At 43.6% G+C, this 25754-nt stretch overlaps 1 protein-coding gene across 2 annotated transcripts; it reads right to left on the reverse strand.

Annotated features, from left to right (window-relative positions):
* AMBN (ameloblastin) lies at positions 1-24064 on the reverse strand. 2 transcript variants are annotated; one of them, XM_048502864.1, is made up of 9 exons: positions 23931-24064; positions 21128-21244; positions 14295-14414; positions 12281-12508; positions 11303-11341; positions 9887-9946; positions 7077-7127; positions 4524-4568; positions 1-1117 (listed from the first exon to the last, which is right to left on the reverse strand). In XM_048502864.1, the coding sequence occupies exons 2-9, from the start codon at positions 21179-21181 to the stop codon at positions 641-643; spliced, it is 1074 nt and encodes a 357-aa protein (XP_048358821.1). In that variant the 5' UTR covers positions 21182-21244; positions 23931-24064; the 3' UTR covers positions 1-640. The 2 variants fall into 2 exon arrangements, with proteins under 2 accessions (XP_048358821.1, XP_048358822.1); XM_048502865.1 differs by lacking the exon at positions 4524-4568.
* Positions 24065-25754: the final 1690 nt, after the last annotated feature.

A 25754-nucleotide genomic window follows, 5' to 3' on the forward strand; every position in this document is an offset into this window, starting at 1 on the left:
CATGGTTAAATAAAGGTTTATTGCACACTGCCTAAGTAAATCAATGCAATGCACCCAGCCATCTAATGAGAGTTGGAGACTCCAGTTTAGTGAAGCTGCTTATAAACCTTGGCTCCTTCCGCACATGCCGAATAATACACTTTCAAACTGCTTCCAGTGCTCTTTGAAGCTGTGCGGAATGGCAAAATCCACTTGCAAACAGTTGTGAAAGTGGTTTGAAAACGCATTATTTTGCGTGTGCGGAAGGGGCCCTTGAGAGCATTTCTGGTCTCTAAAGCCAAAGCTTACATAAATAATAATTCCTCAAAGCAGCAGTCATGCAAGGGTTTAAAGCATATGTAAATAAAAGCTTATAAACAAAAGGTACAAAATCTCAGCAAAACACCAGTTGAGAATCTATTTTTAATATATGTTTTCTCCAGTATATGGCACCTCCCCCCCATACTGTTCCAAATGTGAAATGTAAAACGCAAAAGAAAGGTTACATCATTGCTGCTGCAAGCTGCTTACATTTATAATAGCGCACGGAACGCTTTGGTGCTCGTACACCAAAAGAGCAATAGTCCTCCTAAGCCAGCGCATCAAGCACGGGACATTTCTGAGGGATACACACAGGTGTGGCGTTTTCCTTGAGGCCTCTTCAGGGTTCTTGAAAGTGCCATCCATCCTGACCTATTTGGGGCTGACCGGCCTCATATCCTGTCTGGGGTGTGAATAAGACGTCAGGGGACATGGTGGGATCCAGCGGCATAGGAGTGTCAGCCTCAAAAGGCACGAAGCTGTCGGAGAGGCCTTGAGTCGCTAGTGGGCTGATGGTAGCTTGGGGCAGGCCTGCAGGTCCTTTACTCTGCCCAGCAGGGTTCATCAGGTTGCTGTTGATGTTGGACAAAGCCCCTCCAAGGTTGTTGCCGTTGACAGAGACACCGTTATTCCCATTGCCAGAAGGGTTAGCTCCCCCCGCAATGTCAGGCTGTTCTGTTATCCCAAGCTGATCGTCTTCGACAGTGTAATCGCCCGGCTGGCCTAGTCTGTTCTGTGGTGGATTTCCAAATCCAGAACCCATGGAGAAGAGATTTGGGCTCATGGCTCGATAGGCTGTTGCACCAAGCCCACCACCCTGGAAAAATATCATGGCACATTTAATGAACGATCAAAACTATTTCAAATCCCTTGTTTTGACATTACTTTTCAGGGGGAAAGAAATATTTCATCTAAGCTGGGAGCCCTGTTTAAATACTTGCACTGTTTTTTTTTCCTGCCTGTACTAGCCCTTGCAATATGAGCAGAGGAGTATGAACATCCCTGACCAGTTCTATACAAGCAATTAAATGTGTAGCTGTCACTGAAAATGATAACTGTGTGGTTAATTCCTCCTCCCCCACCACCCCCATGCCCCACCTTCATATCATTTAGGTTTGCCAGCCAACAGCTGATAGCCAGCAAGAGTTCAAGGGTATGGGACATGGGGGCACATTAATGTTCTGTTACTTCTGTGGAAAACCTGGAAGTGACATCATGTCTTTTTAGGAATTCTGGGAAACACTCTGGTTTTACTACAGAATGTCTGACGATTCCTAGAGAGGCATGACATCACTTCTGGGTTTTCACCAGAAATGACGTAGCACTATAATTATTTTTCACTTAATATTTCTACTGCCAGTCGCTGGAGCGGAGGCAAGCAATTGCAGACAGCAAGCTTATGCTGCTGTTAGAACATTGTACCTTTCTTTTCCTTAGCTCTGCAACATTTGCTGGTGGAAGGCAATGAAACACACAATGTTATGACACCAGGACATGAAGAAAGTGTTCTAGACGTTAGAATTGAACTTGTGGTTGTCATTGCTGGCTGCTACATATTTGATGTAACCTATAGTTTCCTGGCAGAGTAACACAGACAGATAATTCACTTGGGCTGAATAACAGACTCATTAGGACAATTTATATGCATTTTTATGCAAAGAGCAGAAGGCGGTCCCTTGCAAAAGGGACCATGACTAGGTGGAAAGATGGCATTAGCAAATTAGTTAGGTTCACGCCTAAATTAATACACCTATGGAATTGTTCTACTGCATGAATGGCAGAACTCCAGACAGACTAGACAATACTAGCAATCTATGAAATCCTTTGGAAAAAAAATAAACCAGTCAAGTTGAGCATTCTTAGATCTTCCAATTTCCAATGGGAGAATTCAACATGTGGTTAACAGTGAAATCCTAAGCAGAGTTCCACCTTTCTAAACTCTTCAAATGATTTAGAATGGTGTAACTCTGCTACCGTCAGCATGGTATAGTGGTTAAAGTGTTGGACTAGGGACTAGGAAACCCAGGTTCAAATCCCCACTCATGCTATGAAAGCTTTCTGGGTGACCGTGAGCCAGTTATCTCAGCCCTGACTCTAGTTAGTATTTGGTTGGGAAACCTCCACAAGGAATACCAGGCTTGTGATGTGGCATAGCAATAGCAAACCACCTCCAATAGCAATAACAAACCACCTCCAAACATCTTTTGCCTAGAAAACCCTACAGAGTCACCATAAGTCAACTGTGACTTGTCGGCCAACTCCCTCCCCCCCCCCCCAAAAAAAACCCCACCACCACTGTTTAGGATAGCACTGCTAATCTCTTCCATAAGCATCAATGCAGTTTAGAAGGGCTTGTCTATCTCTGGATTGCTCTATATTTAATTTATTTTGGCCTCTACATTCTTTGAACTCCTTGGCATGCCATTCACGCTTATGTTAGCTTACAAAATCTGTGCATGGGTTTTGATGTTATGATTTTATTATGAGGATTTTATTGACAACTTTGGTCTTTTCTGTTCATTCTGGATTTCAGTCTGAAATCAGCTGCATCAGTAGAAATAAGCTAAAGTCTGGATCTCACGTTGTTTTCATAGAGCAGACAAAAAAGCATTGCCAGGGAAAGTGGTTCTCCCCCCCCTCCCCCACTAGCTCTCACTCACACCCCTGCCATTTTCTCCCTCTTGGGATTCTCCATCCCGCCCGCCATTTGTTGAAGGTTTGCAATAGAGATTTCCTTTGCTTGTAGGTCATCCACCTTGCAATTTCACTGTATAAAGTACACAAATGAAGTTAGTCTGGACTGGCGATCCTGTGCGTGTATTATTTTTCCTTTTTGTTGTTTTTGTTTTGAGGCAGGGGTCTTTGAAGCTACGACATCTCAAAATATGTACGTATCGCAGATTCTTGCATCGTGCCATCCCATCTTCAAAAGCACCTCCCTCAAAACAAAAAAAGGAAAAACGACACACGTACGGGATCACCAATCCGAACTAACATTAATCATGTACTTTATACAGTAAAATCGCAGGCAAATGACCTGCAAGCAGAGGAAACATCTGTCGCAAACCTTCAGCAGATGTTGGGTGGGATGGAGACTCATAAGCAGGAGAAAATGGTGGGTGCAGGCTGTGGCAAAAATGAAAGTAGAAGAACTTTGAAATTGGGCTGGAAAAATAAGATATTTCCTGCTCTCCACATAGCAAGCAGGAATCATCTTGGGAGGGAAAGATAACTAATTTAGTTAGAACACGGCCAGAACACGGCCATACAGCCCGGAAACCACACAGCACCCAACTAATTTAGTGTTTTCGGGGAAAATCCTGAGTTGAGCAGAAATAAAAGATCCTGAAGATGCCTTGGGGAAAAAATTGTGCAGTGCTCTTCTTCAAAACACTTCTTTTTACTTCCTCAAGACGTTTTACTTATGCCATGCAGAAAGAGCCATTGTTTAGCTCCATTGCTTATTCAAGGGACTTGTGATCTCTGCTTATCTTCTCTAATTCACATTTCCAAATGAAGGTCACAGTTGATCTTGTTTACAATCAACGCTTATAAGTCTCTGATCTATATAGCTTGGAATTTACTTGCATTGATAACTTATGCTCTTGTTTGGGAACCAACTATCCAGAGGTGAGACTACTTGGTCCTTGAGACTACATTCTTGGTACTTTCACTTTTGAGTTTATCTTGGGACCTTTTCAACAGACAGGTATACCTGCCTTGATGATGCAGTTTTTAAAGGCTGCGATTGCTTCCTACAGTTACCTGCTGCTTCTACTTTTTACATTTGTATTTTTTAAATTTTGTTTTAGAAGAAGAATAGTTTGGATTTATACCCCCCCGCCTTTCTGTCCTGTAAGGAGACTCAAAGGAGCTTACAAACTCCTCCCCGCCCACCACAACAAACATCCTGTGTGGTGGGTGGGGCTCAGAGAGCTTATTGTTTTAGTTCATGCATTGGTACATTTTTAAGTTTTTTTCTGTGCTATCTTGTGCGTGGTGTCTCCCTTCCACCCCCAGTAATTAAACCTGGGGTTGGATTCATAGCCTACCACTTCCCCTGAGTAAATAATAGAGACTTTAGTTGATAGTCTGTCAGATTCCGGTTTTATGAAGGTATGAGAACATTTTGTTTGTAGTATGAGATCCTTGGAGAGAGGAACTGCTGATCCTTTCACAGAGGAAGTGCAAATCCCCCCATTATTATTATTATTTTTACCTACCTGCATTTCTTCTGAGCTTACTATTCCTAATCTGGCAGGAGCGCCCTAAGGAATATGTAAATAAACCACATATCAGGAAAGAGTTGCTCCTGTCCAGATTTACATAGTATGAAAAACTCCTTTGTTTTACAATGAGGGTTGCCAGCTTTGAATTGGTAAATTCCTGGAGATGGGGGGGGGGGGAAGAGAACCTGGGAGGGGCAGAGTTGGGGGGGGGCAAAGAGAGCTCATCAGAGTTGTGAGTTTACCCTCTAAAGCTGCCATTTGCTCCAGGGAAACTTTTTTTCTGTGGGCTGGAGATCAGCTGTCATTCTGGGAGAGCTCCAGATCTCACCTGGAGCTTGGCAACACTGTTAGAATGTTTACACCCTATTCGTGATATATACAGCAAGCCAATGTAATGTAGGAGCCCCGTGGCACAGAGTGATAAACTGCAGTGAAGTGGTCCATGCTGTTCTTACTAGTTGAGTTTGATCCCAATGAAAGTTGATTTCAGCTCGCCTGCCAAAGATTGATTCAGCCTTCCACTCTTCAGGGTTGATACAATGAGTATCCAGATGATTATTACACTATAATGCAGTGTAGTTGCTAGACTAGGGTTGAAGACTCCTTGGCCAGGGCCATGAGGCATACTAGAGCAAGTCACTCTTTTCCTCAGTAACCCACAGGAACCCAACCTTGTTGAACCTTTAAGAACTTCTGAAATTTTGAGAAAGAGTAATGGGTGTCACCCCTAAATGCATGCTATGAGGAAGGACCAATCATAACATGGGTGTAAGGGCAGAGCAGTTACAAAATGCTAGGAAGTTCCAAGCTGAGTATCCAGCTTTGCAGGTTTAGTGGTTTCCAAATGACTGTTACCTGCAGATACCAAACATAGGCTTCCTAAAGTCTTTGAACTATCTCCTGCTCCAGTAAAGTAGAAGATAATGAGGACCAGCTCTGTGCTTTGAGGAACGGGTGTTTTGGTAATGCAGCAAGTAGACACCCAGAACAATGGTGGGCACCCAAAACTATGATCTGTGATAACTACTCTCACATGGTTGTTCAAGGGTAACCTAGGCTCATTCCGCACATGCAGAATAATGCATTTTCAAACTGCTTTCAGTGCTCTTTAAAGCTGTGCGGAATAGCAAAATCCACTTGCAAACAGTTGTGAAAGTGGTTTGAAAATGCATTATTTTGCATGTGCGGAAGGGGCCCTAAAGAAGGGAAAACCATGTGTGCTACCCTAAACTCCATGGAGAAAGGGTGTAATAAAATGTGAGTGAGTGTGTGTATGTGTAAAGCCGTCCCGAGTCCTATGAGAGATTTGGCGGGATATAGAAAGAAAGAAAGAAAGAAAGAAAGAAAGAAAGAAAGAAAGAAAGAAAGAAAGAAAGAAAGAAAGAAAGAAAGAAAGAAAGAAAGAAAGAAAGAAAGAAAGAAAGAAAGAAAGAATGAATGAATGAATGAATGAATGAATGAATGAAGTGTAATCTAATGTCAGATAACTTATTCCAACCTCAGCAAGGGGCTTCCAAGGCAAGTGAGAAGCAAAGGTGGTTTGCCATTGCCTTCCTCCTTGCAGAATCTTCCTTGGTAGTCTTTCTGAATGTGGAGGGCAGGCAGACAGATATCTTGTCACTAGCAATCTAACCTCACTGATACTGGGGTAACTCTATATAGGATTGCATGTTATGTTCTTTTCTTGACTTTGAGACACTGCTGAACAGTGAACAAATTCATATGCCTGTTTATAATCCTTACATTCAATTTAAGAAGCTGAAATATGTGGCTTCTGATCGTAGAGTCATGTTAATGTCAGTAAATACTAAATCCCTGATGTTTGAATAGCTGCATTTGTTTTTAACCTTTTTAGAGGACACATGGCCTGGATTTTGCTGTGACTTACAAAAGAAGAAGATTATGCAGGTGATTGGGTGGAGCTGTGTAGAGATGATCTAGTGAGTTTTGCAGAACAAAAGTTGAGTCCAGTAGCACCTTAAAGACCAACAAGCTTTCCAGAGCATAACCTTTTGAGAGTAAAAGCTCCATTTGTCAGAAACTTTCATGATTCATATCTGAGAAAGAGTGCTTGAACTCAGAACTCTGGACATCTTGTTGATCTTGCAGGTCTTTGAGGGGCAACTGGACTTGAAGCTTGCTCTTCAGCTGAGGGCCAATATAGCTGCCTGCTGAAAAGTGTCCTTCTGACCAGCAACATGGGGTATGAGAAACCTGTCCTATTTGCAAGGTACTGGGATCATAAGGAATGGTTTGCTTTCATCGTCATCCCTGAGTGTTCCCTTTTTTTCTTCTTTTACATTTTTTCTCCTCTGGGGATAAAATACAAAGCTTCACTAGATTCCATTGTACTAGAATAAAAGTTTTTCCTTTGTCCTGATGCTGGGTGGCCCAATTTCCAGGGCTGGGGGGATTCCACATGTCTTGAGGGCAGAGCACGCAAAGTTGTTCTCTGGCCCCCAGTTCTTGTAACAAATTGGCCTCCCCCACACCACCATAAAGATGGAGATTTCATCCATCAGCTGTATAGAGATGTCAAATTCTTACCGGTACTCCTTGGTTTGCTACATAAGGCAGGTAGAACAAATTTGGATAAACCTAGATAAAAGAAAGGAATAGGTTTAATGAAGAGAGTTTGGTTTAGGAGAGTTGTTTATCATTTTAATGGGACACTAGCATATTTAGAACGGAGAGAAGAATAGCCAGTTTAGATCAGTCAGACTGCCCATTTGGGTCAGCAGCCTGTCCTCAATAATAACCATGTAAAAAGGTTCAAAGAGAGCTTATGTACACAATTTGCATTGGTTAAAGTCATTCCCTCTATTCAGAGGGGTCAGGGAGGGGGTGTAGGGATCTCCAGCAAGGAATTTTCAGCACCTTACCAGAGTACATTTCCACAGATTTTTTGAGAGAAATGATGACAGTCAACATCAATAACATTTTAGTGTAACAGAGGTACAAGAAGGCATGTCAGTGACTGTGATCTTCCATTCGTACACAGATTATTAATATTCCTGGCCACCTTGACTGAATTAAGCATGATTAGTCAAGGGCGCCCCTCTTCTCCTACTTTAGGTGGTCCCTATTACATCTATGGGACCCGCCGTTCCCCTCTCCAAGGGTGGGGTTTTTAGACTGTTGGACGCTATCTATAGTTTATTGCTGCATTTTAAGTGGGTTTAGTTATTTTAAGGTTAGAGCCATTCTATACTTCTATTAACTTTTTCTGATCGAGTTCTCTTTGTTATTTTGTTTTATGTTGTACACTGCCCAGAGCCCTCCAGGGGTGGGCGGTATATAAATTTAATTATAGATAGATAGATAGATAGATAGATAGATAGATAGATAGATAGATAGATAGATAGATAGATAGATAGATAGATAGATAGATAGATAGATAGATAGATAGATAGATAGATAGATAGATAGATAGATAGATAGATAGATAGATAGATAGATAGATAGATAGATAGATAGATAGATAGATAGATAGATAGAAATGTAATTGCATTCAGTGTTAGTGCTCGTTGACAGGGCTGGGTTTTAGGAAGGAGGGGTGTCTTCTGGGCAAGCCAATTCTTTTGTTACGCAACCTTTAAAAATAATCAGGCTGGGTGCACCACAGAGATGTGTGTTTATTTATAAATGATAGAAGCAGCCAAAGAAAAAGGCCTTGTGTGAACAGGCAGGTGTACTGAGTGGCTCACTCCAATTGTTCCAGCTGCTGAAACCATACACCTCCTTTCCTCACAGACACTTAAAAATGTTTTGAGGAGGGAAATAAAATTTTCACTCTGAGGACTTCAGCATAGTTTTAACCTCAAAATGTTTTATTTCCAGGCTGAAAACGTTTTAAATGCATCCTCAAAAACAGTGATCCTTTTGCTGAAAGGTATTCAAAATGGTTTGACTTGCTGTGTAATCTCTTTAAGATGCTTCTCGTGCCTCTCTGCAGTCTCCAGACTTCCTTCTCAGTGCCATTTTCTAAACTTACTCTCTTCTGTCTCGCCTGCTTATTTTCATCAGTTCGGGGTGTGTGTGTGTTATTTTGGAAGATGAAATCTATGAGGTATTGCTTGCACAAGCTATGGCAAATTGCAATGCACAACACTGAATCATCAAATCCACAAAGAATCATTTTAAAGGAAAAATTACAAAATGGCAACTACGAAGCATTTCGAGGGGAGAGTGCGAACAAACGAGGATTGAAAATGTGTTGCAAACATTTTCATTGACTTGTTTGGAAAGGGCCACTGTCTCCCTCTCTACCCTTGCTACCTGTATTCTCATGGCATTTTGTTTCTGATGATCCTGGTGGCCATCAGCTACCTGGGCTTGGAGCAGCAAAGATTTGTGATGGATCCTCAGGCCATGCATAGGCTTGGTCAATACCCTAGAAATTCGGTAAAATTCAGATTTGGATTTATTTGGGCATAAAATTATCTGTATGCCTGAATAAGACAAACAACATATTCGGATATACCCGAATATTCAGGTATACCCAAAAAATTCAGGTCCATCATGTTTGTGCCTGCAGGGGGTGCATTTTTAAAGCTAGCAGCACCAAAAATTTCAGAGTCTCATTCGAAGACTGTCCTTATGATACCACCTAGGTTTGGTGAAGTTTGGTCCAGCGGTTCCAAAGTTATGGACCCCCAAAGGGAATGCCACTATCCTTCATTGTTTCCAATGGGAGCTAACAGAAGATGGGGTTACCACTTTGAGAGTCCATAACATTGGCTCCTCAGAACCAAACTTCACTAAACTCAGGGGGTATCATTTGGTGCTGCTAGCTTTAAAAATGCACCCCCTGCAGGCTAAAATGTGAAAAAACACCAAAAATACCCCCAAAAAAGCCTGAATACCTTGCATTCAAAATCATTCATATTCAGGCAGGACATATTCAGGCTAATTTTGACCCGAACATGCCTGAATTCACACAGATTCAGGCCGAATCCAGTGTCTGCTGCACCCGAATCTCCAAACCTAGCCATGCAGCATGCCTCTAGTTGAGAAGACCTTACCACATGAAGACGATCTGCTACCTGGGAATCCCCTTCACAGCAAAATCAAGCTGGTAGGGTCCACCTTGCCCCCCAGAAGGACTGATGGGAATGACTAACTTTGGCCCCTTCTGCACACGCAAAATAATGCGTTTTCAAACCACTTCCACAACTGTTTGCAAGTAGATTTTGCTATTCCGCATAGCTTCAAAGAGCACTGAAAGCAGTTTGAAAGTGCATTATTCTGCATGTGCGGAATGAGCCTATGTCTCAGGGGAACCTACTTGATCAATGTACCCAGAATAGGACTGTCTTTGGTCTAGTTTGTGTGAAATATCTGGAACGTAAACTTACAGATCGTTGCTGTGGCTGTTGCACCGGATCCTGTGGGGTTCCAGGAAAACTTGGGTAGATCTTTACAAAGAGAGGAAGGTGAAAAGCACCCAGTGAAAGAACACATTAAACATACACAGATAGGAGCTTCAGTATATGCACAAGTATCAAAGAAGGTTAATCATCACATTTTTTTGTATTGTTCGGCATTCATCACCCCTTCTTCTTGCCCAATGTTGAAATTGTTGATTTTATGTCTCCAGATCCATTTAGCTTGGGTTTTAATAGTTTTAATTGTTTTGGGGATTGGTTGTAATGGTTTTAAAATGTGATTTTTATCAAGTATGTTTTCATTTGTTGGCCACCTTGTGGGCTTTTTGAGGGCATGAAAAGTGAGATATAAATGAGCAGCCCCGTCCAAATGGAGGCAGGGGCCCCTGGTGCCACCCCCCGCCACTGCCATAGAGGCTTCCTGGCATCATGGAGAAGCTCACAAACTGAAAAAGCCTCCCCACTACCAAGAAGTCCCTATGGGCCGCAATAGACTTACACAACCTTTTTGATGGCTTAAATCTGAACTGTGGCCTGCCGGCATAACATCGGCTTCTCCTCTGGCCACATCCCAGGCCTGCCCACACTAAACTGGCAGCAGTGGCAGGGGCCCCAGGATGCTGGCACAGCATCCAACATGGCATCCTAGAACTGGGAGGGGGGGCAGCTGCTGTGGCTGCACACCAGCAGAATCACCTCTCCACCGAGGCAGGTGCCCTGGGAAGGGCTGCACCCTGGTCCCACAAGCAAACCCACCCTTTGGATGGCACTCTTTGTAAGCTAATAAAAAGAAAATAGAATCAAAGAAACAAATAACAATTACTTATTTGTAAATAGCTATTTTTGCACAAAACCTAATATACATTATCTAAGAGGCTTTCCCCACTACAGAAGGATCAACTCGGTTCCCTTCAGTGGAGGGCGATTCCAGGCTGCCCCCACAGCAACTGAGTTGGCCCCCTGGAACCAAGCTAAGTGGGCGGGATCATCTTGGTGGCTGTTTCGCTCCTCGATCGTGATTGGCACTTGTGTTACTGCAGGAAACGGGAGTGTTCTTTTTTTAACAGTTTTTACAGTTTACAGTTACATGCGCTTTCTGCCCGCCACGACTCTCCCATTCTGCGCAACTCTGTCAGTGGGGAAAGCCCCTAAGTAATCTTTTTTAAAGACTTGAATGGTTGACTCTGCATTAGGGCTGAGAAAACAACAGCTTGCCAGTGGCCACCTAATGAATTTACATATGGCGTAAGGTTCCAGCGGTGATCTTTCCATCTCACATTTCTAGCCACCGTAATGTGCCAGCTCGTATTTATTTTTATCTCATGTGAAATGAAAATTGGTAAATTTTAGCAAGCTAGAGAGCTAAGCCATAAAAAGCATACTTACTGTTTGACCCAGTGTCCCAGAGTATTCTTGAAATGGTAACTGTATGTCAAAAGATGATAGATTAAAGCCAGACAATTTACAAAATTTAAGTCTGGGTCAAAATTCAGACGTAACAGGCACTTAAACCCGCATGCACTTTTGTTATCTAATTCAGCTGCTACCGCGCCCCCCCCCCCCCGGACAGGGAGCAGCTACCCTAAAAAAGAGTCTGCTGGAACTGAACAAGATTGGGTTGGATCCATTTTGTTTCTCAATCTCAGTTACCCTCCTTTTTACAGTCTTCATCACACATTGCTTTTGTCCCAGCATAGCCTTTTGGTCGTTCTCCCTTTATCACTAGCAGAAAACTTGGTTGGATCCAACCTGCAGAGTCTAAAATGCACCTGTAGAAGGTGTGCTTTATTGATAGAAAAAGACAGAAAAAGACACTGCTGGGATCAGCAGTGGCGTAGGAGGTTAAGAGCTCGTGTATCTAATCTGGAGGAACCGGGTTTGATTCCCAGCTCTGCCGCCTGAGCTGTGGAGGCTTATCTGGGGAATTCAGATTAGCCTGTACACTCCCACACACGCCAGCTGGGTGACCTTGGGCTGGTCACAGCTTCTCGGAGCTTTCTCAGCCCCACCTATCTCACAGGGTGTTTGTTGTGAGGGGGGAAGGGCAAGGAGATTGTCAGCCCCTTTGAGTCTCCTGCAGGAGAGAAAGGGGGGATATCAATCCAAACTCTTCTTCTTCCTAATATTTATACCTAGGCTGGCCAAACAAGAGGGTCCATTCTGACTGCTAATTATTGGAACTGTACGTTCTTATTTTATCTAATGTTGCACACTTTTGTTCTATTCTGTGCCTGGTGAAGGATCTTTGGCTATGCCCCCCTCCATAGGCCATGGGGTTTTTGGTTAAAGCTCTAGAGTCCCTGAAAATTCTCTTTTATATGGCTGGGTTTTGGATATATATGTCAGATTTCTATAAAAACTGACCTGTTGTGTTTGCCGGTCTTGTGGCAAAAGTTGTGGAACAACTGGATGATGTCCTTCTGGCTGTAGAAATGGTGGCTGTATCTCATACTGTTGAAGTTGAACTTGCCTTGTAGTATATGGAATTTGGTTTGTCAGTAGGAAGGGAAATTGCTCCTGCAATCCTGTTTGCTGAAGGGGAGTTTGCTGTGATGGCAGAGGAGGAGGGTGAACTGGCATTGTATATTCATACTGTGGAGTGATGGGAGGATAAATAGTCGTCAGGAAAAGGATGAAATCATATTATGTTCACAATGGTGGTTCATCGAACATCATCAACTTTTTTAAAAAGTTGTCTTACAACTCGAAGAATAATGCACTGATTCTACCAGGACTCCAAAGAACCATCTTAATATGTCTAACCGCAGTCCTAATTACTGGGTAAATGTTTTATTTATTTAGAAAAATTTTACACTACCTCTCCAGAGGCCTGTTCAGTGCGGCTTGCAGCTAAGATGATAACACAAAGCAATTAAAATGTACTCATAAAAAATCAAAGGCATTAAAGGCACAGCCTGGAGATTCTTCTTTCATATATAGTACGTACTTCAAATTCTTTTTTGTTTACATCAGAGACAATGACAAAAACATTAAATTCTTGCAGCAGCAGCTACAAATTCCAGTTACACCTATTCTCTATTAAATGGCTTTGTGAACTTACATTGTTATTCTAGACCTGGGGTCTGCAACCTGCGGCTCTCCAGATGTTCATGAACTACAATTCCCATCAGCCCCTGTCAGCACGGCCAATTGGCCATGCTGGCAGGGGCTGATGGGAATTGTAGTTCATGAACATCTGGAGAGCCACAGGTTGCAGACCCCTGTTCTAGACACAAGATAGTAGGTTGGATCCCACCAGCTTTCCTGCTTACTTTCATTACAGCCCCTGTCTTGAATGGCATCTGACTATGCATGTCCTGTGACCTCTGCCGTAGTCTTTTTGGTGGTGAGAAGAGACCCTTCCTCCATCTTTCACTAGAGGGAAAGTTGGAACTAGCCAACTGATGGTTACAATCTTAACTGATCTTAATTAGAATAAAACTGCATTACAGACCATCTTAAATGTAGCGAGGGAATGCACCCTCTGCACCCATTCACACACACACTCCCAATGGAAAAAGCATATCACCTAGCAGTTGATGCATGGACATTGGACAATCATGAGGGAAAGGGAGTCTGAAGAACACATCTGGTACATTGGGTTGTACTGGCAAATGGGGTCAACAAGCGTGAGAATCCCAGACTGTGAAAGGCTTTAAATGTAATAACCAACAATGTGAATTGGCCTGGAGAAAAACAGGTAATCATCACAGTTGACCAAATACTAGAGTGATGTATTCCAAGCAGCTGACTCCAGGCAAGAGTCTCACTTTTGCACCAAGTGAAACTTCTGACCCATCTTCAAAGGCAGCCCTATGTGTACCATGTTACAGTGGTCCAATCTAGAGATTATGGTAGCATGAATCATATAGCACAGGCTAAATAAGCTTACAAGCTAGATGCAACACTTCTGACTTGTTAACCCATTAACAAATAAGGTCCAGGAGAGCTTAACCTCATCTAAGTCTGGTAGATAAACACCAGCCAAACATTCTGCCTCCTCAACCATCATCACATCCATCTTCTCTGAATTAACCTTTAGTTTGTTTACCCTTGGTCACTTGACCACAGTCTCAAGACACTGGTCTAGAACTTTCACAGCTTCCAAATGGTGACTGTCAATGTGTGGTAAAATTGTGAGGGCTCTTTGCTGCTACCTTTTATTCCAATGAGTTGCTTTTGTAAATCCCAGACAACAACCAGACACATGTAAATAACTTGATGTTTAGTGAACGTTTCTGAAGATATTTTTTTTAATTCAGTTGGAAAATTGTCACACATGTTGGGAAATATCGGGAAACATAACATGCATGTTTAGTTTAAGCTATTTCTCATTTTGCCACAACTTTCTGGAGTTATCACAGCAAGAATGGCCCACCTGTTGAGTATCATGCTCATGAAGTCTTCGCTTCCCCCAATAAGGTGGTGATGAATGTGATGGAAGGAAATTGTGCATCCAAATGTGGAATGGATCAGCATAGGTATAGTGCCGAGCATACTAAAGGAATGATAAAAAAGAGAGCATGTTTATTCTCAAGTTCTAATTCAGACTTCAAAGTCCTTAACAGCTCAGGTCAGCTATTTAGGAGCCAAAATTAATATACAGCGAATAAATATTTAAATGGATTCTATTTACATGTCCATTCTTTTCTGCTTAATGGCACACCAATAGATTTAGTTATGCATTGAAAGAGCTTGAAGGAATAATAAGCATTTATTTATCTACTACTCTTCCTTTGAGCATTGAAATAGGCACCAAACGACTGAGGAAATTCTGAGTAAAACCCTATTAATAAAGCCTTCAGAAATAATTTTAAAAATTGTTTGACTAGTATGGCCCCAGTGAGTTGGCCATTCTGGTTTGGAAAATTCCTGCAGATTTGTGAGTCGAGCTTGGAGGAGGAAAAGGTTGGGAGAGCAGGGGCACCCCAGCATAGTATAATGCCATACTGTTATTGAGATTGTCTGACATGTACTTTTAAAGTGCCGTATCTATGATTCCCCAAGCAGACTCAAGCACAAGCTACTCTGTTTTTTCATAATTTCAACCCTGGAAGCATTGTACCAAGTGTGGCTTTAAATATGTGTCAAAAGCTTGTCAATATTACTCAAGGATGCGGTGTAAGCTTAATAGATGGGCTGCCAGCCTACACATGATGCAAGCCATTCAAGAGATTGTGTGTCTTTGCAGTTGATAAGGATGCTCTTGTGTGACACTGACTCTTTTAAACATGAGTCAGATAATATATTCCTGAAGAAAATAACACTTGATGCAGCCTGAAAAACAGTAATAAAAAACCTACATGCAAGATAACTGATTTGTTTGTAGTCATTTAGGGTTGGCGATTCGGCTCGGCCAAATCAACAGTTAGGTCTGAATCGCCTCCGATTCGGACAGATTCGGACTGAACCAGGTCTGAAGCAGTGGCGTCCAAATTGGAGCCATCCAAATTGATGGCGTTTGATTTGGCACCATTACTGAATCGGGCCTCGGATGGTCCAACTTTTTTTAAAAAGGAAAAAAGCCCTCCAAAAAGCCGTCCGACTAAAACAACTTCCCTCCCAAGTCCCCAACTGAAGCCTTCCCTCCCTCTGCCCCAGCTGCACTTCCCACTCAGTTTCCAACCCCCGAAAAAGCAGACTCCCCCAAAAAACATACCCTACTCACCCACAGTCACTCTCATCACCTGTTTCCTTGATTTGCTGGCACCCCACAGCCCTCCCCCAGAAATTTCCCATTGGCTGCAATGGAGTGAAGTCACTGCAGAGCACAGAATCTGGGAAAATTTCTTGCCTGTCAGGGGCGCATTTTTCTAGATAGTGGCACCAGAATTTTGGAGTATCACCTGGAGGCTGTCCTGATGATACTCTCCAAGTTTGGTGAAGTTTGGTTCAGGGGGGCCAAAGTTATTGACCCCCAAAGGTATAGCCCCATCTCCTGTTAGCTCCCATTGCAAACAATGGGGGATGGGGGCACCGCCTTTCGGGGTCAATAACTTTGGCCTCCCTGAAGCAAACTTCGCCAAACTTGGGGAGAATCCGAATGAAATCAGTCAGTCAGTGCCTTTTATTAGCATATCCTGAAAGTTTGGTGCTGCTAGCTTTAAAATTGCGCCCTTTCAGGTCCAAACGTGTAAAAACACGGAAAAAAAATTAAAAAAGAAAACGGACCTGAATTTTTCAGATTTACCTGAATTTTTGGGCATGTCCGAATCGGTTATGATTCAGATTCGGGCATACAGATCATTTTATGCCCCTAAACATCCAAATCCGAATTTTACCGACTTTTTTGGGTATCGACCAACCCTAGCACCTGCTCTTAAGCACTACATTACGCTGGCTCTGCATCAAACCATCAAGTATCCAGATAGCCTGACCAATAATTCATGTAATATGTTCTCTATAAAGTTCTGTGCCACTGTAACTGAGCATGTGGGTACATCATGACAATTCTTACTTTGATTCTGTGTGCAACCAGGGGTTTTGGGGGAGGAGGCTGCAGGAGAATTCTGTTTTATTTTTCTCAGAGACCTTTCCCAAACATTAACCTGAAAGCTATGGTAAGTCCCTTGATGAGTCATAGAAGGCACTCTCAATAAACTATCAGGATAAGAGATCAGACATTTAACTGGGTGGTAAATATTCATAACCCATAATGCTTTCCTCCTCATTCACAGATCTACAATGAAGTATGAGGCCATACTGATGTTCAAATATACACATGATGAAGCATTCATTATGTTTTTTTTTCTGCACAGCACAAATAAAACATCCTGAAAGCCTAAATAGAAGTGTTTTGGGGAAGAACTCTGCACAGCTTTTTCCCCCAAATCATCTTCAGGATGTTTTATTTCTGCTCAACCTGTTGTATTTAGAAAATGCTAAATTAGCGATCTTTTTCACCAAGATGGTGTCAAGATGTTTCCTGCTTACTGTGTGAAGCTCAGGAAATATCTTATTTTTCCCACCCAATTTCAAAGCTCTCACTTATGTTTTCTCTACCACTTGCGCTCGCCATTTTCTTCAGCTGCAAGGATTTTCTGTGCCGCCCGCCATTTGCTGAGTGTTTCCCATTAATGTTTCCTCAGCTGGCATCATGGCTGCCTGCTTTTCAGCATTTAAAAGTACATGAATAAACTTCGTTTTGCTGGGTTATTCTGGGGACATGTCATTTTTCCTTCTCCTCACCCCCTTTTCAACGTGATGCCTTCGAAGATTCAAATTCAAATACAGACTCAAATTCTACACATATTGCTGATTCTCATATCAAGTCTGAATAGCTTTGAAGGCATCTCATTGAGAACAAAAAAAAACAGAAAAAAGGAGGGAAACAGCATGTTCCTGGAATCACCAGGCAAAACTTCATTTATTCATGTACTTTAAATGCTGAGATAGTGGGTGGCCCCAATGCCAGTTTAGGAAATATGCATGGGAAACACTCATCAAATGGTGGGTATCACGGAGAACTGCTGTAGCTAAAGGAAATGGCAGGCGCGAGAACCATTTTCCCTGGCAACACTTCATTTTTCCGCACTTTGTGGACAAAAAAAGCCCAAAGAGTTCTTTTTAAAATGTCTGCAAGGTGTTTTATTTGTGCTGTGCAGAAAAAGCCTATGTTGCCTTTGCCATTGTGCCAGTTGCCCTGTCTCCAGGCCCAGGTCCCAATCATGCTCAGAAATTCATGTTTGCTCAGAGGCCAATGTGCTTAGCTGACATTAATGTACTCTGAAGTAAACCTTCCAAGATCCACGTGCAAGTCTTTCCCCATGTGCTCCTGCTCTCCTTGGCAATGCAGAAGCAAAGAATTCCCACCTCCGCCTCTCCATCAAACAGCCCCAACGAGTGCAACTTTGCAGGGCTACAGGTAATAACTCCTTTAAAACCTGACATCGTATTTCTTACCTGGACTCAGCCAGGCTGCCATCCCCCAGGAAAGCCCCTGGAGCTCACCGGGGCTGCTGGGGGGGTCTGCAACCCAAGGTGGCGCTGCTGGGGTTAGGGTTAGGGTTAAGGGAGGGAAGGGACCTGGCATCTCATTTTTTCCCACATACCCTATGGGAAGAATTAGGGGTAGGGTTAAGGGAGGGAAAAGGCACAGCATCTCGTTATTTCCCACATACCCTATGGGAAAAATTAGGGTTGGGTTTAAAGGAGGGAAGGGGCTCAGCATCTACTCTTTTTCCCACATACCCTATGGGAACAATTAGGGTTAGGGTTAAGGGAGGGAAGGGGCCCAGGATCTCATTTTTTCCCACATACCAGGGCAGCCAGAGTCCCCCCAACAATGATGACGGCCTTTTACCCCTTTCCCCCATGTTATAACGTCATAATAACGCTGTTATAACGCCATAATAACGTTGTTATAACGCTGTGATAATGCCATAATGACGCTGGCAATGGCAGTTATAATGCGGCTGCTGACCCCACCCGGCTGCATCCCACCCACCCCAGCTGAGGGCTGTTCCTGCAGCACCGTCAACCCCTCCCCGTCTATCAGGGCTGCCAGAGTCCCCCCAACGATGGTGACGGCCTTTTACCCCTTTCCCCCACGTTATAACACTGTAATAACGCTGTTGTAACGCCGTTATAACTCCGTAATAACACCATAATAACGCCGGCAATGGCTGTTATAATGCGACTGCTGACCCCACCCGGCTGCCTCCCTCCCACCCCAGCTGAGGGCTGTTCCTGCAGCACCGTCAGCCCCTCCCCATCTATCAGGGCGGCCAGAGTCCCCCCAACAATGGTGATGGCCTTTTACCCCTTTCCCCTACGTTATAACGCTGTAATAACGCTGTAATAATGCCATATTAACGCCGTAATATTAATGGCATAATAAAGCCGTAATAACGCTGGCAATGGCAGTTATAGTGTGTCTGCTGACCCCACCCGGCTGCCTACCTCCCACCCCAGCTGAGGGCTGCTCCTACAGCACCGTCAGCTCCTCCCGGTATATCAGGGCGGCCAGTGTCCCCCCAACGACATTGCTGGCCTTTTACACCTTTCCCCCTTGTTATAACGCTGTAATAACGCTGTAATAACGTTGTAATAACACTGTTATAACGCTGTTTAAACACTGTTATAACTCCGTAATAATGCCATAATAACGACATAATAACGACGTAATAACACTGGCAATGGCTGTTATAACATGGCTGCTGACCCCACCCGGCTACCTCCCTCCCATCCCAGCTGAGGGCTGCTCCAGCAGCACCATCAGCACTTCCCCATCTATCAGGGCAGCTAGAGTCCCCCCAACGACAGTGACGGCCTTTTACCCCCTTCCCCCACGTTATAATGCTGTAATAACGCTGTAATAATGCCATAATAATGCCGTTATAATGGCATAATAATGCCGTAATAATGCTGGCAATGGCCGTTATAACGCGGCTGCTGACCCCACCCGGCTGCCTACCTCCCACCCCAGCTGACGGCTGCTCCTACAGAACCGTCAGCCCCTCCCAGTTTATCAGGGTGGCCAGTGTCCCCCCAACGACGGTGATGGCCTTTTACCCCTTTCCCCACATTATAACACTGTAATAATGCCTTTATAACACCGTTATAATGCCGTTATAACGCTGTTTAAACGCCGTTATAACGCTGTTTAAATGCCGTTATAACGCCGTTATAACACCGTTATAACTCCGTAATAACGCTGGCAATGGCCGTTATAATGCGGCTGCTGACCCCACCCGGCTGCCTCCCTCCCAACCCTGCTGAAGGCTGCTCCTGCAGCCCCGTCAGCCCCTCCCCATCTATCAGGGAAGCCAAAGTCCCCTCAATGACGGTGATGGCCTTTTACCCCTTTCCCCCATGTTATAACACTGTAATAACGCCATTATAACTCCACAATAATGACGTTATAACTCTGTAATAATGCTGGCAATGGCCGTTATAATGCGGCTGCTGACCCCACCCAGCTGCCTCCTTCCCACCCCAGCTGAAGGCTGCTCCTGCAGCCCCGTCAGCCCCTCCCCATCTAGCAGGGTGGCCAGAGTCCCCCCCAATGATGATTATGGCCTTTTAACCCTTTCCCCCAAGTTATACCATCATCATAACGGCGTCATAACACCACAATAATGCCGTAATAACGCTGGCAATGGCCGTTATAACATGGCTGCTGACCCCACCTGGCTGCCTCCTTTCCATCCCAGCTGACGACTGCTCCTGCAGCACCTTCAACCCCTCCCTGTCTATCACGGCGGCCAGAGTCCCCCCAACGACGGTGACGGCCTTTTACCCCTTTCCCCCATGCGGTCATAACGACTATATAACACCGTTATAACACCATTATAATGCCGTTATAACACCATAATAACGGCGTAATAATGCCGGCAATGGCCGTTATAACGCAGCTGCTGACCCCATCTGGCTGCCTCCCTCCCACCCCAGCTGAGGGCTGCTCCTGCAGCACCGTCAGCCCCTCTCCCTCTATCAGGGCAGCCAGAGTCCCCCCAATGACGGTGATGACCTTTTACCGCTTTCCCACACGTTATAATGCTGTAATAACACTGTTATAATGCCGGCAATGACCGTTATAATGTGGCTGCTGACCCCACCCGGCTGCCTCCATCCCACCCCAGCTGACGGCTGCTCCTGCAGCACCATCAACCCCTCCCCATCTATCAGGGTGGCCAGAGTCCCCCCAACGACGATGACGGCCTTTTACCACTTTCCCTCAAGTTATAATGCCGTGATAACGCCATAATAATGCAATAGTAACACCGTAATAATGCCGTAGTAATGCCATTGGCTTTGCCTGTCCTGGGCTCTCTTTCTCCTCTCTCTGCCTCTGGGAAACAGCTCAGGTAGCTATGGGGACAGCGGGGGCAGCAGCACCCTCAGACCCTCAGCCAGGCAATCTCCCTGGTGGTGGGGGGGGGGGTACTTGCAATCCCTTTTTCTTTCTAATTTGGTTTCTTTCTAATTTGGTCCTTCAGATTATTAAAGTGGCTCTCCACCCACTTTAAAAGATCAGCAGTGTGGTGCTCTAGTGGATCTTCGTCACAAAATTCAATACTTCGCAGTGGACAATCAACCTGAGAGCCATCATATGGGAGCAATCCTAATCAGGTCTGCTGAGAAGCAAGGTCCAATTTATCTAAACCCAGGACAGCATTCTTAAAATTCCAACCTATCACATGTATAAGACTGAGTCTTCTCTAGTTTGATACACTGTCAGCAGTTTGATGAAAGGTGTATTTGAATTACCGGCATAGCAGAGCATATTTCCAGTAGACATGAGACAAGTATCCATCGTTTCATATCTGTGATGTTATCTGGAGCAAAAAACTGCCTGAAGGACTTTTTTCTGATGAGGACCTGGACCTGGAATTGAAACACAGTACACAGTGATTCAGCCCACACAAATATCACATCGACCCAAATTATGGGCCAGCTGATTCTTACAGCGACTCTACAGTAGAGTTTGTTTTGAAAACATTATCATTTAAGAAGAATTGGCAAATTGGTTCTCCACTGAAATGTAATACTTTTTTTAAAGAATCCCATTATGCTAAAACCAGCGATACAAACTTCAGAGATGTAATCAATTTAAATTATGATATAGATCATAAACAGTCTCCTTTTTCATTTTCTTCTTCCATTATTTTTAAAGGCAGTATAATCATCATCATATATTATTGGAGCCCCTTCAGCAGAAGAAGAAGAAGAAGAAGAAGAAGAAGAAGAAGAAGAAGAAGAAGAAGAAGAAGAAGAAGAAGAAGAAGAAGAAGAAGAAGAAGAAGAAGAAGAAGAAGAAGAAGAAGTAGAAGAAGAAGAAGAAGAAGAAGAAGAAGAAGAGTTCTGATTTATATCCCCCCTTTCTCTCCTGCAGGAGACTCAAAGGGGCTTACAATCTCCTTGCCCTTCCCCCCTCACAACAAACACCCTGTGAGGCAGGTGGGGCTGAGAGAGCTCCAAGAAGCTGTGACTAGCCCAAGGTCACCCAGCTGGCATGTGTGAGAGTGTACAGACTAATCTGAATTCCCCAGATAAGCCTCCACAGCTCAGGCGGCAGAGCTGGGAATCAAACCCGGTTCCTCCAGATTAGATACATGAGCTCTTAACCTCCTACGCCACTGCTGCTCCCAGAAGAAAATCCTGAGTGTAAAGAAAACAGATTTAACATTACATTTCTAGATTTTTTTTTGCTTTTTTGAGGGGGGTGGTGGTATCATGGCCATCTTCTTGAGCCCTGGCATTCAGCAGAAGACAGGATTTCCACATGTTTACTGGCAGAACAGAAGTTGCTCTTTCCTTTGTGCAGCTACTAAAACTATTAGGCACATGAACATCATTTGAAAAAAAAAAAGTACCCCACTAGATGTAAACAACATCTTCAGAGAGATGCTCAATGCACCTGTTTTCTAACGACTGTCTAAAATGGGAGAGCTTATGGATGCTCTGTTGACAACCACTGCAGAGAAAATATTACTTATTTTCATGGAGGTAACCCACTGTGTCTCTAAATGAGTCACTGAGATAGATGTGTGCCTCTGTTTTTTGTTTTTTTTAATTTACAAAAACACCAGCAGTCAGACGTCAGGGAAATTCAAACACGAGGCATGTTTCATGTTTCCATCCCAAAGCCCCTTCCACACATGCAGAATAATGCACTTTCAATCCACTTTCACAATTGTTTGCAAGTGGATTTTGCTGTTCCGCACAGTAAAATCCAGCTGCAAAGTGTATTGAAAGCGCATTATTCTGCATGTGCAGAAGTGGAAAGGGGCACACCAAAGCTGCACATTAAAGATGCAGAAGTCTTGTCTACCGTTGCCATAGCCAAAGGCATCCAGGAATGGCTTGCTGATGGCGATCAGCTTTTGCTCCTAAGAGGCCTTAAAGGAGACAGGCAGAAACATATGTGATCAACTATTATTGGTAGGTAGTGGAAAAGGCAAGGGAAGATTCCTTCATCAGTATGCAGCCCCTGCTGACATTGGCACTCTAGATCTCTACCCAGGGCTTCTAGACAGTCAGCAAGAGCATGCTCGTTCCATGCCTCAGTTGCTTCTGACAGCAGAAAAATGCTTTTGCTTCCTACCACCTACCTCCATGCCATTAAACAATTCACACTCGTGAATAGCCTCACCAGATGCTGCTTGTTCTATTGACATTATACATTCTGGGCTTATATCCAGAAGGACTCATCACCCAAGAATAAGGTCTTACTAAACCAAAGCCTATATTCTCTTCACAAAAACTGGGATTTTTTTCATAAAGGTTGCAGTCAGAATGAATATGCAACAGACTTGTGCAGAGCACAGTCTCGCAGCCTGCCATTTTTTCTTCCCTAAACAGTAGCTTCTGTCACAAATTCACAGCCTTATCAGCAAAAGGGTTCAGAAAGAGCATGCAGATATTAAAAGCAATGCCAATCTATCTATTCCTAGCTAGCTCATGACCATATTCCAAAAAGGATAGTGCAGGCATTGTACTTGGAACAGATCTGGAGATTCTTATGTGGATAGAATAAAATGCATAAGCGACACTGAGGAAAGCTAAAACTTTCTTACACATTTCCCAGAGCTAAATTCCAACTGGGGTAGCCATATTAGGTAACTGAAGAGTTATGTGGTATTTTTAACACCAATACTCATGATTTTGGTGAGCCAAAGCCAGGCCCCTTCCGCACACGCAAAATAATGCATTTTCAAACCACTTTCACAACTGTTTGCAAGTGGATTTTGCTATTCTGCACAGCTTCAAAGAGCACTGAAAGCAGTTTGGAAGTGCATTATTCTGCATGTGCGGAATGAGCCCCAGATTTTGATGAGCCAAAGCCAGATTAGTGTCATATTTCTCAGAGGTGGTTTTACACACCCTCTAGTCTGAAGCAGAATAAAATCAATCAGGTACAACTTTTCACTTTACTGAACTAATGCAAAGGGAGAGACTGTACCAAATCATATTGCTTTCTCCTACCATATTTCTTAAAGAAACAGAAACCCTTTTGGAATACAACCTTAACTGAAGCGCATCCATAGCAGAAGAGGAAAACAAATTTTACCTTCACTTCTCTTGTGAAAAAAAAATATTCCCCAAAACCTCCTGAGGTAACTGAAGAAATCTTCTCAAGGTAAAGTGTCAGAGCAATGACTTGTGAACTTGCTTCTCTCAGTCTAGAATATAAACCTTATTGAAAGGTCTGGCTGACCAATCAATACTAAGATAGAGGGCAGGGGAATTATAGACTTCTTGCTAGACCCTACCCACCTATTCAGAGCACACAAAGCACAGAGCCATAACATCTCATTATTTTTAATTACGTCCTCGAGTCTGTACTTACAGAAACCATCTTCTAGCCCTTAGAAAATGAGCACAAAAACAGAACATGCAACAAAGCAATGTAGAGGTAAAGTCTGTTTGGGATACTAGGCATGAATAAGGTTGCCACTATTTTATCATGACAAAGGTGCTGTGACTGTAACAGGTAAGTACCGGGCAGAAATTCACCGAGTGCAGATCTCCCTGGATCTCAGGTAATGCTGCTAGGTGAATAATCACCTTCCATGCAACCATCCAGGCAGTCTCTATCAGGTCCCTTCCGCACATGCAGACCAATGCACTTTTAATCCATTTTCAATGCACTTTGCAGCTGGATTTTACTGTGTGGAATAGCAAAATCCACTTTCAAACAATTGTGGAAGTGGATTGAAAGTGTATTATTCTGCATGTGCAGAAGGGGCCTGTCAGAGTGACCACTGCTCCGGAGAATGAGATGAAATTGGAGGAAATGCTGATCTAAGAAATGAAGCCCATCTACATATTTCTGGAGAGAACTGTGGAATCAGCAGTTAATTTTCCCTTGTCTGTGGGTAAAGACACATCAATTTTCCCTTTGTGGGTAAAAGACACATCAATAAGAAGATACAAACTCAGAGATCTAACTAATCAGAATTGAATGGTTTATGAAGGCTTGGGGGAGGGTAGGTGGCATGGTATAGCTTGATCTCATCAGAACTTGGAATATAAGCAAGGTCAGTACTTAGAAGAGAGACCACCAAGGAATGCTCTACAAAGGAAGGAAATGGCAAACCACCTCTACTTCTCACTTGTCTTGAAAGCCTCTTGCTGAGATTGCCATAAGTTTGACACAACATGTTGGTGCTTTGCACGTACGTACATTAAAATTTGGATTGTAGACTTTGTTTCCTCTTCCTCTGTACATTGCAGAGGTGGACACAGGGCACTACTGCAGTGTTCATTCAAAATCACTGTCTTTCAATGAGCTACAAAGTGCCTATTAGGCAGGCCCGGAGTGAGGGGAAACTGTGCCTGGGCCACAGGTGCGCCCTGCACCCCTGCCACACCCCTGTCTGCCACCACCACGGAACGCCCCTGCCACACCCCGCACCACTTGCCCCCAGTGCATCACACACCCCCGTCCCCTTGGCGTTACGCCACTGCTATCAGGAAAGGAATGGGAGTAGAGAAGAACCTCTGTAATGGATGAAGGAAGCGAGAGCAGAAACAATGGGATCCCAGCCTTAGAGTGTAGAAAATTAGCTTTTATCAAAGGAGGCATGAAGGGGTTAGTGAGGCAAAATTTATCCATTATTTGCTCTTATTCTTAGACTGCTTTAATTAATTTACAATTATTTTACAGATTTTGTATAAAGTGGCATCACAGTGCATTGTGGTTCCATTCTTCACTGCCTACCATGTCTCCTACCATTCAGTGTTAAGGACTAGTGCCGTTGTCATAGTTACCTATCAAATATTTGAGGACCAGGATAGCAGGACGGAATTCTCAAGACATGCAAACCTTGAACTAATGAGCCCCCATCCCTTACTTATCATTTTCTTGTAACCTACACCTAGTACTGTTACA

Source organism: Sphaerodactylus townsendi, linkage group LG07 (genome assembly GCF_021028975.2).
Source record: "Sphaerodactylus townsendi isolate TG3544 linkage group LG07, MPM_Stown_v2.3, whole genome shotgun sequence".
NCBI lineage: Eukaryota > Metazoa > Chordata > Lepidosauria > Squamata > Sphaerodactylidae > Sphaerodactylus > Sphaerodactylus townsendi.

Excerpts from the sequence above, each read along its gene's own strand:
- AMBN (XM_048502864.1), bottom strand. The coding sequence starts at position 21,181 with ATGAAACGATGGATACTTGTCTCATGTCTACTGGAAATATGCTCTGCT. Across the intron at positions 14,415-21,127 it reads AAATATGCTCTGCTATGCCG|TATGCTCGGCACTATACCTA; the intron begins GTAATTCAAATA and ends TCATTCCTTTAG. Across the intron at positions 9,947-11,302 it reads CTGGGACACTGGGTCAAACA|ATCTACCCAAGTTTTCCTGG; the intron begins GTAAGTATGCTT and ends CTCTTTGTAAAG.